The 14432-nt window shown below is 48.6% G+C and overlaps 1 protein-coding gene across 1 annotated transcript in view; it reads left to right on the top strand.

Moving 5' to 3' along the window:
- dnai3 (dynein axonemal intermediate chain 3) overlaps window positions 1–14432 on the top strand; it is an 87123-nt gene that overhangs the window by 13579 nt on the left and 59112 nt on the right. Inside the window, exons 4-8 of the mRNA XM_067989803.1 lie at window positions 1358–1542; window positions 2255–2359; window positions 4338–4484; window positions 10466–10665; window positions 13076–13192. Of these exons, the coding sequence (XP_067845904.1) occupies window positions 1358–1542; window positions 2255–2359; window positions 4338–4484; window positions 10466–10665; window positions 13076–13192 (754 nt within the window). The remainder of the gene's footprint in view (window positions 1–1357; window positions 1543–2254; window positions 2360–4337; window positions 4485–10465; window positions 10666–13075; window positions 13193–14432) is intronic.

Below are 14432 nucleotides of genomic sequence, written 5' to 3' on the forward strand. Positions count from 1 at the left end.
GGCCAGAACAAAAGACAGAGGGAGAGAGAGAGAAACATCCGAAAGGAAGAGAAAGAGAGAGAATGACCCGTTGATTGCCTTGTGTTAATGGTCCAGGAATTAAGTCTTATCTTGGTAGCATTCTTAGTTGGATTGGTTCTTGATAGCTGGTAAAAGAGGCAGACCAAGTGTCAGCTTGGCTCGGTTGGTGGCACTCTTGCCTCTAAGCCAGAGGCTGTGGGTTGAAGCCCATTCCAAAACTTTGAGCATAGAGGCTCTTAGGTGCCGTCTCTTGAATGAGGCTGTGTCTGCCTGTTCTGGTGATCCAGGTGGAGGTATATGAAAATCAGGGGAATTCGTCTGGTGTCCTCTCAACATTCCTCTCTCAACCAACATCATCAAAAATAAATTGAGTGCTCATTCACCTCAGTTGCTGTTTGCTGCAATGGCCCAGATAAACAACGGTGACCGCACATCAATAACTAATTCATTGCAAAGTATTTTGGGACATCCTGAGGACAAGACAATAAGCTACATAAATGCAAGTTCTTTCCGAGGAAGGATGAATATCACACTTCCTGCCAAATCAAAGGGATTTCTTTAGCTGTGAGTCAGATGCAGGGTACTAGAGAATTCCCACACAGAGCAACTCCAGAGACACAACTGACTGCTCACATTAAATAAGGGTTGAAGTACCCGTTTCGCTCACACAGGTGACCTTCCCCACCTCTACCTGTGACACATTAGGGCAAAGTGCGCTGCTTCTGCCCAGCCCCAGAATTGCCAGGACATCCTGTACTGGGCCATATACTTGGTCCGGGTCGGGGGTTGGGGGGGGTTTTCCTGACAGGAAGGATATATTCTTTTAAAGAAATATGTTTACAAGATCGGCCATTACCGAGGCGGGCCGGGTGGGGGGGTCCATGGCTGGGATTGGGAGGCCCGGGTAACTCCCCCAATCCCCTCCTGGGGCAGGCGGAAGCTGGGGCTTCTGGCTGTGATGGCCAGGTGGGCATTGGCGATGCAGCCGAGGCGTCACCTGCGCCCCCTTTTCCGCCACGGTGACTAGGTACCTCCACCACCGGCCCCGAAATTTCGCGCCGTCAGCTCTGGTCGGCGTGAGCCCAGTGTAACTGCTGGAATCGAAACCCGAGGATTTTTAACTCCCCTCCCCCACCCACTCCATATTCCCGTCCTACACCATTCCGTATAGATCTCCTAGTGCGAATTGAGCCAAAGCAATCTGCTTTACGTTCGAGTAACTTTGTGGAATAAGCAGCGTTTTTGCCGGTCTTCTGACGGTGCGCCTCGAACAGAAAGCCACAATGTCACCAGGGCGCCGGAAAGGGAATATTAAAGGTTTCAATCACTTTCGCAGTGTTCAACGAGGATATTATCCCTCTTGTTCTCACCTCTAAGACTCAAGAGATCTTCCAGTGTGTGATTGACCACGACGTGACAGAGGAGAAACCCTACAAGCTTATTAAAAAGGAAGACATCATCAATGACATGAAGACAAGGGCGGCTATCTCCGACTTCCACCCATTCAAACAGCTGATTTTGGTTGGTACTGCATTTCATTCCAACATTATTAAACCACATGAAAAGTATACCCAGAGGGTAAGGAGCTGCCGCCAACTACCGTTCAGCCCCAAATCACCGAGATAGTATTTATAACTGTCCAAAAATATAACTTTCAATAGTTAGCCTTTCGACCCGCTTCTCTCAATAATTCATGATGTGGAGATGCCGGTGATGGACTGGGGTTGACAATTGTAAACAATTTTACAACACCAAGTTATAGTCCAGCAATTTTAAAATAAAATTGCTGGACTATAACTTGGTGTTGTAAAATTGTTTACAATTCTCAATAATTCAGACAGACCTGGGCGGGTTTACTTTTCTCTGCCCTTTAAAAGCATCAGTTTTACCTTAGCAGCGTTACATTAACCCCTCTATAGCCAGGCCTCCCATTACTTCCAAGAAAAATAAATGTTGCTCTTTTTTTCAAGCATTATGTACCGCGGCAAGATGTCTACATGAATGTGCTAAGATTAAATTCTGCGTATGACTTGAAAGGCAGCAAGAGTAATGAATAATATTAAATAGAAAAGGAATTCCCGAGGAGAGTTAGCACTTGAGGGAAATTCAAGGATGAGATGATTTAAGTCTTTATAACAACGCCGCTGTAGAAAATATAACTGTAGTTCCACATGACCTTATGGGAGTTTTACCGAGTGCCACTAAAGCTGCTTTGCTTGTTTTTTTAATCAAGGACTACCCAGCGGATGAACTTCTGGTCATCTATGATAGAGATTTCAAGTACGGCCAAAGTTTCTACCTGACCATAAATGAGACGATGAAGGAGAGCATTTTACAGGTGTGCCTTTTCTTAATAAAACCATGAGGAGGCACTGGGTGTGCCACAGTGCCATCAAACAAAAAAAAAACCTAACAAAAGTGCCCCCTTTTTAGAGGGGCACAACCAGTAACAAACTAAACTGTAAAACAAAGGAAACTTATACAACTTTAATAATAATGTTATTGCCCCTGTCCAGTACACCCTGCGGTGCCCACCAGTCGCGGACGGTCTCAAGTGTACTGGCCGACAGAGCGTGCTCTCTCTCCAGGGTCACCCGGGCATGGACGAGACCGCAGAAGAGAGGCAGTCGGAGCAACCCCCCCCCTCCGCCCCCCTCCGCCCCCAAACTCCGTGGGCCACGTCCAATCTGGACCTGGACCTGTAGATGGCCACCTCGGCCAGCCCTGGGTGATTTTTTTTACATGGATACTAGAAAATGCAATTCAGCCATCTTAAAAAAAAAGTGACTGGAGGGAAGGGGTAATTTTGGGGTCAATTTTCACTTCTATCGCCTGGCGTTAACGGGGTGGTAACGGTCTCAAAGCGGGGCCGTTAACACCGGGCGAAGTGCTGGGGGCCTGGAGGGCACGCCTGTCTCCGATTGCCATTTTAGAAGGAGCCGCAGAGGACCAGCCAAGGTAAGTTTGGGATTGTCTTTTGTGGGGCCCCGAGGAGCAGGAGTGTCCCATGGTAAATAATCGAGGCCGCTGCCCGCACCGGGACCTCCCTCGATCGCGCAACCCCCGCCCCCCCCCCCCGCCACCACCAGCCCTGCCCACTCACCATGCTGGGGGCTGGGGGCTGGGGGGGGCCCCCCCAATACTGGCAGGCCTCAATCCCGCCGGGCCGAGCAGATGACGCCCGTTTGGCTCCCCGGAAGCCAGTCCGCCTAACGTTAATGAGGGCGGCGCCTCAAATTCCCGGCCGGCCTTCGTTGCGAGTTCGGGGGTCACCGGTCGGTCACCCAAAGGTCAGAATCGATCCCGTTAACTTTTATCGCCATCGAAGTCAACGGAAAAGAAAACCGGGCGAGTTGTAAAATGAGCCGCCGCCTCGGGATTCCTCCTCTTTTCGACCGGCAATAAAAGTTTAAAATTAAATCCCCTCCCCCTACCCCCGCCTCCCCTCCCCCTACCCCCGCCTCCCCTCCCCCTACCCCCGCCTCCCCTCCCCCTACCCCCGCCTCCCCTCCCCCTACCCCCGCCTCCCCTCCCCCTACCCCCGCCTCCCCTCCCCCTAACCCGCCTCCCCTCCACCCCCGCCTCCCCTCCACCCCCGCCTCCCCTCCCCACCCCACCGCCCCTGCCTCCCCTCCCCACCCCACCGCCCCCGCCTCCCCCCCTCGCCCCGCCTCCCTCCCCCTACCCCCGCCCATCCCGACAGCTCCCGCACCCCCACCCCCCCTCCACTCCACGCCCCCTCCCATCCACCCCCGCCCCTCCCGACCGCTCCTGCCCCTCCCCGCCTCCCCCTCCCCCCTCCCCACTGTCTGCTACAGCATCCCTAGGTTAGTGAGGAGGCATATATTTACAGTGGGTACATATTGTATATAACGAGCTGATTTGCCTGACCCCTGTAAACAGACCAGGACTGGAAATCCCCAGTGGAAAATAGGAACAGGGGGAGGCCATTCAGCCCCTCCAGCCTGTTCCACCATTCATTTGGATTGCGGCTGATCTGATTCTTAACTCCATTTACCCACCATGGTTCTGTAACCCTTGATACCCTCACCCAACAAGAACCGATGAACCTCAGTTTTGAATTTTTCAATTGACCCCCAGCCTCGGCAGCTTTTTTTTTGCGGGGGGGGGGTGGGTAGGGGTAGGGGGGGAAAGAGAGGGCCCCAGATTTCCCAGTGATCCTGGGGCTTCGGGTGTGTTGCTGCTCTCTAAATCCCGTTTTCAAAAAAAAAAGAAATCCTGTAAGTGGTCTTCTGGAAAAAGTCAGTCACACCGCTCGATTTTTAAAATGTTTCCCCCCACCCTCCCCCCTGCAGTCTTTCGAACAGAAAGTGGAGGAAAAGGAAAAGGAGGAGGAAGTTGAAGAGATCCCCGATCTCAAAGAAATCCGATCCAAAGTCTGGACCAATTTGGGCAGTGATGTCGAGATTGAAGAAGAGACGGTCAAAGAATCACCGACTAAGGTCAAAGCTCACATCTCCTTCTCCCCTGTGGCGTTTTAATTGGGATGGAGGACGGGTCAATGTAAAATTCAAAGGCCAGTATCTTTCTTTCATTTGGCCAACCTCCCCCCTCGCTCTGCGCATCAGTACAAGCTTTGGCTACGCCCGACGGCGGGGGTCCTTTTGCTTGAAATAAGGTGTCAGCCGTGGCTCAGTCGGTCAGCGCTCTCGCCTCTGAGTCAGAAGGTCGTGGGCTTAAGTCCCACTCCAGAGACTCGAGCACGAAATCCAGGCTGGCGCTCCAGTGCAGTGCCGAGGGAGCGCTGCACTGTCGGAGGTGCCGCCTTTCAGGTAAGACATCAAACCGAGGCCCCGTCTGCCCTCTCGGCTGGACGTAAAAGATCCCACGGCACGATTTCGAAGAAGAGCAGGGGGAGTTCTCCCCGGTGTCCTGGCCAATATTTATCCCTCAACCAACATCACTGAAAAAAAAACCATCTGGTCATTATCACATTGCTGTTTGTGGGAGCTTGCTGTGCGCAAATTGGCTGCCACGTTTCCTACACTTTGGCCAAGCTTTTGGTCACCTGTCCTAATATCTCCTTATGTGGTTCGGTGTCAAATTTTGTTTGATAATCGCTCCTGTGAAGCGCCTCGGGAATGTATAACTACGTTAAAGGTGCCGTAGAAATGCAAGTTGTTGTTGCTGTTAGCGTTCCTTTTGTTATTTGTATTGAACTTGTCTTCATTCCCGTGCTAAGGGTACAGCTGCGCCATGCGTGTAAATCTGGAATTTGAGCAACTGTTTGGGCCCCCTCCTCGTTAACAAGTTTCAGTTCATTTGCGCCACCACCCCCCCCCCCCCCCCGTACCCCCGACACAAAATGAGGAAGAAGTACCCCTCGAAGATTTGCGCTAGATGATGGCAAGTCCAAGTAGCCAGTGGACGGCGAAACCCCGAAGAAGCAACGGAATTGACAGCATTTGGTCCAAACGAGCAGCAATGAAGGACAGAAAGCAAAACCAAAAGCTTCCCACCCACCTGATATTTCTGACCTAAACACTACTGTCCCCCCACCAAAACTGTGCAGAATCATAAGCTCCACCCACAACACCCACCCCTCTCGCCGTTGGCTCCAAGTCCCATTGTTCACCTCTGGCTTCACTTTCCCATTCCAATCCACCTGCTGATTGTCCGTCCCTCCTTTCCCCAACCTCCCTGTCTGCAATTCCTCCACACAGGCTTTCCCTTCCATGCTTCACTTCCCCTTTTAGAGCTGCCTCCCCCCCCCCCCCCACCACCATCAACCCCAACTGCATTTCCCATTCACAGCTCCACACTGGCTGCTAGTCTACTCCACCGATGGCCCATCCCACAATTTCCCTCCCTTGCTCCTCTCACCTCCTGGTCCCTCCTCCTTCTCCATCCTCTCCCCAGTCCTTTCCCCATTCCCGTCTTCCTTCCTCCTCCCTTTCCCTCTTCAACAACCTTCCCCCGTCCTATTCCTCCCCATCTTCGTTCTCCCTTTCCCTCTTTCTCCCTTTCGTCAACTCCTTCCCCTGTCCCGCTCCTCCCCATCCACTCCTCCTTCCTTTTCCCTTTCCCCATTTTCTTCCCTACACCATCCTTCCATTTCCTCCTTACCAGCCTCCTCTCCCCCCAGTCCATACTCTTCCTCTTTCCTCTTCCCCAGACCTCTCTTTTCCCCCTCCCCTCCTTCTTCACCATCTTCCTCTCTCTCCCTCCCTCCTCCCTCCAGTCCACTCCTCCCTCTCCCTTCCCTCCTTCACACCTTCATCCAATTATTCCCTCTAACCCTGCTTGAAATGAATAGTACCCTTTGTCTCATGAGTGAGTGGTTGTGACATCCTAATAGTATTGCAACTATAGGTGGGGCGGTGAGCGTCACGTTATGTGACACATTAAGGGCTCAACTAACGTTATGTGACAGCCCCACTGTTGTGACACTGAAATCTCCCTTAATAGATTAGATAAAAACTTTATTCAGATTTCAACTGACGTTGCCTTCTCTGCACGTGGATTAAAAAGATATTCCCCAGGAACATTTTGCCCCTCAGTTGCGAGTCAGGATGTTGAAGAATGTGTAAAGAAAAATGGAAAAGCACCCGACATTTGTGGCATCACTCCAGACCTGACAAAGGGTCTACGGTCATAACATTAACCTGCCACTTCACACTTTACATGCCGATGGACCAGTTGTGTATTTCCATTGCTTTCTGTTTTATATTTAGTTAATTTTCTTCTTTTTTGGTTAATCTCTGTGTTCTCTTTCCTAATTGGTTATTTTCTATTTTTCTTATTCACCAATCATATCGCACAAAATCTTTGGTTCCCTCAACTTACATCCGCCATGACAGTTCTCCACACAGCCCGTTATTTACCCCTAAAAATAATATTTATCACGGAATAAACACATAAAGAAATTCAGCAATTTACAATCAAAAAATAGCAAATTTTCCCATAATGATGACCCATCCCACCATCCGATTGCTCCAATAACTTTCTCCTCTTCCACGTGTTTCCCAATGCACCCTGTCATCAACACGTTGTCAATCGCCTGAACAAGTATGGTGTGATGGAACTATTCCCAAACCAGTGGCGCCAAGATATCCTCATGTACTTTTACAAAGCCAAGGGATCCAAAACAGACTGCAGCAACTACAGGGATACCACCCGACTGTCAGTATCGGCTCCAGTGATAGTCGCTCGCATCAAGAACACTCCGAGAGACAAAACTGCACGAGCAACAGGCTGGCCTCGCAGAAACAGGACCGATATTTTACACCACGGCAGGTGGCAGCCAAACGACGCTGAAGTTTCATCGGCGTTTTTTCAGGAGTTCTGGAGTGATGCCACATGTGGCGGGTGCTGTTCCATTCATCCATTCAAGCCAAGTTTTCTCTAATCTCCTCCAGGGTGGGGGAGGCTCGCTTGATGTCGACGTGTCAATTCTTTGGCATGTTTCTGGCTCTATCGATGAGCTCCTGAGGTGGAACTCTGGGTGTGGATGTGAGCGGGTCCTGGCCGGACTCCCGCCATCGCTCTAGTCAGTCACTACATTCATCGAGTTACATCGAGTCTACAGCACAGAAACAGGCCATTCGGCCCAACTGGTCTATGCCAGTGTTTATGCTCCACACGAGCCTCCTCCCACCCTTTTTCATCTCACCCTATCAGCATATCCCTCTATTCCGTTCACCCTTATCTGTTTATCGAGCTTCCCCTTAAATGCAACTATGCTATTCGCCTCAACTGCTCCTTGTGGTAGCGAGTCCCACGATCTTTGGGTAAAGAAGTTTCTCCTGAATTCCCTATTGGATTTATTAGCGACTATCTTATATTTATCACCTCTAGTTTTGGACTCCCCCACAAGTGGAAACATTCTCTGCACGTCTACCCTATTAAAGCCTTTCATAATTTTAAAGACCTCTATCGGGTCACCCCTCAGTCTTCTCTTTTCTAGAGAGAAGAGCCCCAGCCTGTTCAACCTTTCCTGATTGGTATATCCTCTCAGTTCTGGTATCATCCTTGTGAATCTTTCTTGCACCTTCTCCAGTGCCTGCATATCCTTCTTGTGATATGGAGACCAGAACTGTTCCCAGTGCTCCAAGTGTGGTCTCACCAAGGTTCGATACAAGTTTAACCCAACTTTTCTGCTTTTCAATTCTATCCCTCTAGAAATGAACCCCAGTGCTTGGTTTGCTTTTTTTTTTAATGGCCTCATTAACCTGCGTCACTACTTTTGGTGATTTGTGTATCTGTACCCAGAGATCCATTTGCTCCTCTACCCCATTATAATTGGTCAACAGGTTTCCATTGGGGAGCCACCTGAAGTTGGTCTTTTGTTCACAAGTCTCTTTGCTGTTGTTTATGGTTTTATTAAGCATCGATGTGCTGCTGTTCCTGCCTCTTCTGATACTAGCGTCGGGTAAGCCTCCTTGTCTCTCTTGACGCCTGCCTTTTTCCTGCCGTCTGAGCTTCCTGAGCTGTGGAACCTAGTTGGGTTTTGCCTTCCCGAAGTGCTCAACCAGGTCGAGTGCCTCATCAGTGGTCCATTTGTCACACCCGGAGCGTCCACCTCCGAGGACGTCTTCTGCGGTACCACTGAGCTGATCTCCAAAATTGGCCCAGTCTGTCTCCACGTCACCTTGAACTCAAATCCCTCCCCCCGCTCTATCTCTGTAACCTCCGCCGCCTCTACAGCCCTGCAAGATCTCTGCGCTCCTCCAATTCTGGCCTCTTGTGGCTCCCCGATTTCCTTCGCCCCACCATTGGCGGCCGTGCCTTCAGCTGCCTAGGCCTTGAGCTCTGGAATTCCCTCCCTAAGCCTCTCTGCCCCGCTCCCTCCCTAAAACCGACCTCTTTGACCAAGCTTTTGGCCACCTGCCCTAATGTCTGCTTACGTGGCTCGGTGTCAAATTTTGTTTGAAATCGCTCCTGTGAAGCGCCTCGGGACGTTTAACCATGTTACAGGCGATATGTAAATGCAAGTTGTTGTTGAATCAAGGGTGAAGCATGATTTGAAAGTTAAGAGCGTCTTCTCCTGTACTCGGCACCTCTCCATTTCCTTCAGCATGATGGCATTGGACTTACACTTTGCATTGCCAAATCCGTACCAGTCTGAGGGCCATCGTGTTGAAGCTGCATCGCATTCTGCTCAGGCCGCACCTCGGGTTCAGTTTTGGCCTCCGAGGCACGAGGGGAAAATCCAAGAGCTGGAAGAGGTGCAGAGAAGGGCCGCGCGGCTGATCGGTGTCACCAGGTCTGAGTTATGGAGATAGGGCTAGAAAAGCCTGGACTGTTCAGCCATGAAAGTGGACCTTGCAGGAGTATAAAACGTTGTAAGTGGAATAAAAATGTAGCTGGAGCGTTATTTCAAGTTAAACAATGACTGCAGGACAAGGGACATAGGTTTAAAAACTGGCAAAAGGCAAGTTGAGGACTGATGTCAGGAAACACTTCATCACGCAAAGAATGATCAGTACCCAGGATGGTCTTCTGGGTCAGATAAGGGAGGTAGTCACACAGTAGCCATTCAAGGGGAGGTGCTGTGATGTGACCTGTAGGTTTCCATGGATGGATGAACTAGATGGGTCAATGGCTTCCCTTATCTTTATGATTCAGCTGGGATGACACTGGGAATTTACAACTGAAGGATTGTGGCTGGAAGACTGAATTTTACAGAGCATATCGCACCATCATTACACACAAAATAAATATCTTGAATGATGCAAGGAAGTTATACTAAACCTTTATAAAACATTGGTCAGGCCCCAGCTGGAGTATTGTGTCCAATTCTGGGCACCAGACTTTAGGAAGGATGTCAAGGCCTTAGAGAGGGTGCAGAAGAGATTTACTAGAATGGAACCAGAGATGGAGGACTTCAGTTTTGTGGAGAGACTGGAGAATCGGGGATTGTTCTCCTTAGAACAGAGAAGGTTAAGGGGAGATTTGATAGAGGTGTTCAAAATCATGAAGGGTTTCAATAGAGTAAATAATGAGAAACGATTTCCAGTGGCAGAAGGGTCGGTAACCAGAGGACACAGATTTATGGTAATTGGCAAAAGAACCAGAGGTGACATGAGGAAAAAAATTTTACCCAGCGAGTTGTGATGATCTGGAATGCACTGCCTGAAAGGGCGGTGGAAGCAGATTCAATAGTGACTTTCAAAAAGGAATTGGATAAATACTTGAAGGGGATAAATTTGTAGGGCTATAGGGAAAAAGCAGGGGAGTGGGACTAATTGGATAGCTCTTCCAAAGAGCCGGGCACAGGCATAATGGGCCGAATGGCCTCCCTCTGTGCGGTATCATTCTATGATTCTATGTTGAACCAAATCTAAGGGGTATTTTTAAGTCAAATTTGCAGTGAGCCTGCCTGTCAGGCTGGCTGACTCGATAGGCCCACCTTCGCCTTACTTGGAAAAAAAACGATGTGCATATTTATAATTACAACTGCAACACTTTTATGTCAATGCAGATGAACTTTATGATTTCGCGCATCCGCAGAGACTTTGGGGTACCGGTGGTCTTTGATGATCGCAGTGTCTCTGATGCAAAGGACAGCTATTTGGAATGTGCCTCCTACCTGGACGCGAGTTTCAACATCAAAATTCTGGAGAGGGATTTTGGGGTACAGGCCGTCTCGAAGTTAGAGGAAAACAGCACACAGACTAAATGGTGAGTCGTCACATGCTGCTTACTAGTGTGCTCCTAACTATGATTCGCGGATAATTGGTGTGAGCGGTAGCTGGCATGGAGCCAACTCCTGTCCTACGAGGAGAGGTTGAGTAGGATGGGCCTATACTCTCTGGAGTTTAGAAGAATGAGAGGTGATCTCATTGAAACATGCAAGATTCTGAGAGGGCTACGACAGGGTTGATGCTGAGAGGATGTTTGCCCTGGCTGGAGAGTCTAGAACTAGAGGGCATAGTCTCAGGATAAGGGGTCGGACATTTAGGACTGAGATGAGGAGGAGTTTCTTCAGTCAGAGGGTTGTGAATCTTTGGAATTCTCTACCCCCAGAGGGTTGCTGAGTCATTGAGTGTATTCATGGCTGAGATGGATAGATTTTTGGACTCCAGGGGAATCAAGGGATATGGGGATTAGGCAGGAAAGTGGAGTTGGGGCCAAAGATCAGCCACGACCTTGTTGAATGGCGGAGCAGGCTCAAGGGGCCGTATGGCCTAGTCCTGCTCCTATTTCTTATGTTAACTAGTTTGAGCAAACCAAATTGTGGTGAGTTGCACATTCCACTGGCAGGTAACCGGAGGACACAGATTTAAGGTAATTGGCAAAAGAAGCAGAGGCAACATGGGGAGAATTTTTTTTTAACGCAGCGAGTTGTTATGAGCACATGTCACTCCGCTTTTTAAGAAAGGAGGGAGAGGGAAACCGGGGAATTATAGACCAGTTAGCCTAACATCTGTTGTGGGGAAAATGCTGGAGTCTATAATTAAGGATAGGGTGACTGAACACCTCGAGGATTTTCAGTTAATCAGGGAGAGCCAGCATGGATTTGTGAAAGGTAGGTCGTGCCTGACAAACCTGATTGAATTTTTTGAAGAGGTGACTAAAGTAGTGGACAGGGGAATGTCAATGGATGTTATTTATATGGACTACCAGAAGGCATTTGATAAGGTCCCACATAAGAGGCTGTTAGCTAAGTTAGAAGCCCATGGAATCGAGGGAAAAGTACGAACTTGGTTAGGAAGTTGGCTGAGCGAAAGGCAACAGAGAGTAGGGATAATGGGTAGGTACTCACATTGGCAGGGTGTGATTCGTGGAGTCCCGCAGGGATCTGTCTTGGGGCCTTAATTATTCACAATATTTATTAACGACTTAGATGAAGGCATAGAAAGTCTCATATCTAAGTTTGCCGATGACACAAAGATTGGTGGCATTGTCAACAGTGTAGATGAAAACATAAAATTACAAAGCGATATTGATCGATTAGGTGAATGGGCAAAACTGTGGCAAATGGAATTCAATGTAGACAAATGTGAGGTCATCCACTTTGTATCAAAAAAGGATAGAACAGGGTACTTTCTAAATGGTAAAAAGTTAAAAACAGTGAATGTCCAAAGGGATTGAGGGGTCCAGGTACATAGATCATTGAAGTGTCATGAACAGGTGCAGAGAATAATCAAGAAGGCTAATGGAATGCTGGCCTTTCTTTCTAGAGGACTGGAGTACAAGGGGGCAGAAGTTATGCTGCAGCTGTACAAAACCCTGGTTAGACCGCACCTGGAGTACTGTGAGCAGTTCTGGGCACCGCACCTTCGGAAGGACATATTGGCCTTGGAGGGAGTGCAGCGTAGGTTTACTAGAATGATTCCCGGACTTCAAGGGTTAAGTTACGAGGAGAGATTACACAAATTGGGGTTGTATTCTCTAGAGTTTCGAAGGTTACGGGGTGATCTGATCGAAGTTTATAAGATATTAAGGGGAACGGATCGGGTGGATAGAGAGAAACTATTTCCGCTGGTTGGGGATTTTAGGAGTTGGGGCACAGTCTAAAAATTAGAGCCAGACCTTTCAGGAGCGAGATTAGAAAACATTTCTACACACAAAGGGTTGTAGAAGTTTGGAACTCTCTTCCGCAAACGGCAATTGATACCAGCTCAATTGCTAAATTTAAATCTGAGATAGATAGCTTTTTGGCAACCAAAGGTATTAAGGGATATGGGCTAAAGGCAGGTATATGGAGTTAGATCACAGATCAGCCATGATCTTATCAAATGGCGGAGCAGGCACGAGGGGCTGAATGGCCTCCTCCTGTTCCTATGTTCCTATGATCCGGAATGCACTGCCTGAAAGGGCGGAAGCCGATTCAATAGTAACTTTCAAAAGGAAATTGGATAAATACTTGAAGGGGAAAATGTGCAGGGCTATGGGGAAAGAGCAGGGGGAGTGGGACTAATTGGATAGCTCTTTCAAAGAGCCGGCAGAGGCACGACGGGCCGAATGGCCTCCTTGTCTTGTATGATTCTGTGATTCTACATGACCCACCAGTAAAATTCAACAAATCGTTCTGTTCAGACTTTTTGTCTTGTTCAAACTTAGGATCTGTGACATATTGCTGTTTCAGGACATACCCGAGGAATGCTTGCACCCAGTATGCTTCCAGAGAGTTCACAATGGAGGAAAAAGATGAATTTTTTAAATCTGAAGCCCTGAATGATTTTGTCAACTCGGTTGCTTTGAGGTATGATTGCAGATCAGTTGTGTACCGTTGTTGCCAACTCTGGTTGGACGTATTCCTGGAGGTTCCATCACGTGACCTCCCGTCTCGAACTGCCCCACCCGGTCAAACAGCCTTTTGTTTTCTCCCAGCTGTAATATTTTTATAATTAATAAACAAAAGTGTTCAAAGAAAATGGAAAAAAACCCCACACAATTCCCCAATGATTTTTGTCCCGGGTTTTGCTCGTAGCAGTGCCCAGGAGATTAATATTTAATTCCTGGAGACTCCAGGGTAGTCCTGGAGGGTTGGCAACCCTGTTTGCGTAATGTTGGTCCTTCAAACGGTGGCGGCAGGGTACCTGCTGTGCATCGTCATTCTTCTTCAGTTTCCTCTTCCTTCAGGATTGGAGGTGAGGATATTGGGCGGAGGGAGGTGGGAGAAGAGAGGTACAAGGAAACTTTTAAATACACAGAGCAAGATCTGAAAATGCTAGATCTATGTAACTCCTGTTGCCAATAATTTTGCTTTACAACCTAAATACGTCGACAGCAAGTTGTTGCGATCTGGAATGCGCTGCCTGAAAGGGCGGTGGAAGCAGGTTCAGTAGTAACTTTCAAAATGGAAATGGATAAACACTTGAAGGGAAAAAATTTGCAGGGCTCTGGGGAAAGAGCAGGGGGAGTGGGATTAATTGGACAGCGCTTTCAAAGAGCCAGCACAGGCACGATGGGCCGAATGGCCTCCTGTGCTGTATCATACTATGATGCAATGACGGGTCAGACTGCCTCGAGCCTGTTCCGCCGTTCAATTAGATCATGGCTGATCTGTATCTTAACACCATCTACCCACCTTGGTTCTGTATCCCTTAATACCCTTACCTAACAAAAATCTATCACTCTCAGTTTTGAGATTTTCAATTGACCCCCAGACTCAACAGCTTTTTGGGGGAGAGAGTTCCAGATTTCCACTACCTTTAGTGTGAAGAAGTGCTTCCTGACATCACCCCTGAACGGCCTAGCTCTGATTTTAAGGTTATGCCCCCTTGTTCTGAACTCCCCCATCAGAGGAAATAGTTTCTCTCTATCTACCCCATCAACTCCTTTCATCATCTTAAACGCCTCAATTAGATCACCCCTTAATCTTCTACACTCCAGGGAATACAAGCCTAGTCCATGCAACCTGGCCTCATAACTTAACCCTTTAAGTCCCAGTATCATTCTGGTGAATCTGTGCTGCACCAACTTCAAGGGCAATATATCCT

This window comes from Heptranchias perlo, chromosome 9 (assembly GCF_035084215.1).
Source record: "Heptranchias perlo isolate sHepPer1 chromosome 9, sHepPer1.hap1, whole genome shotgun sequence".
Classification (NCBI taxonomy): Eukaryota; Metazoa; Chordata; class Chondrichthyes; order Hexanchiformes; family Hexanchidae; genus Heptranchias; species Heptranchias perlo.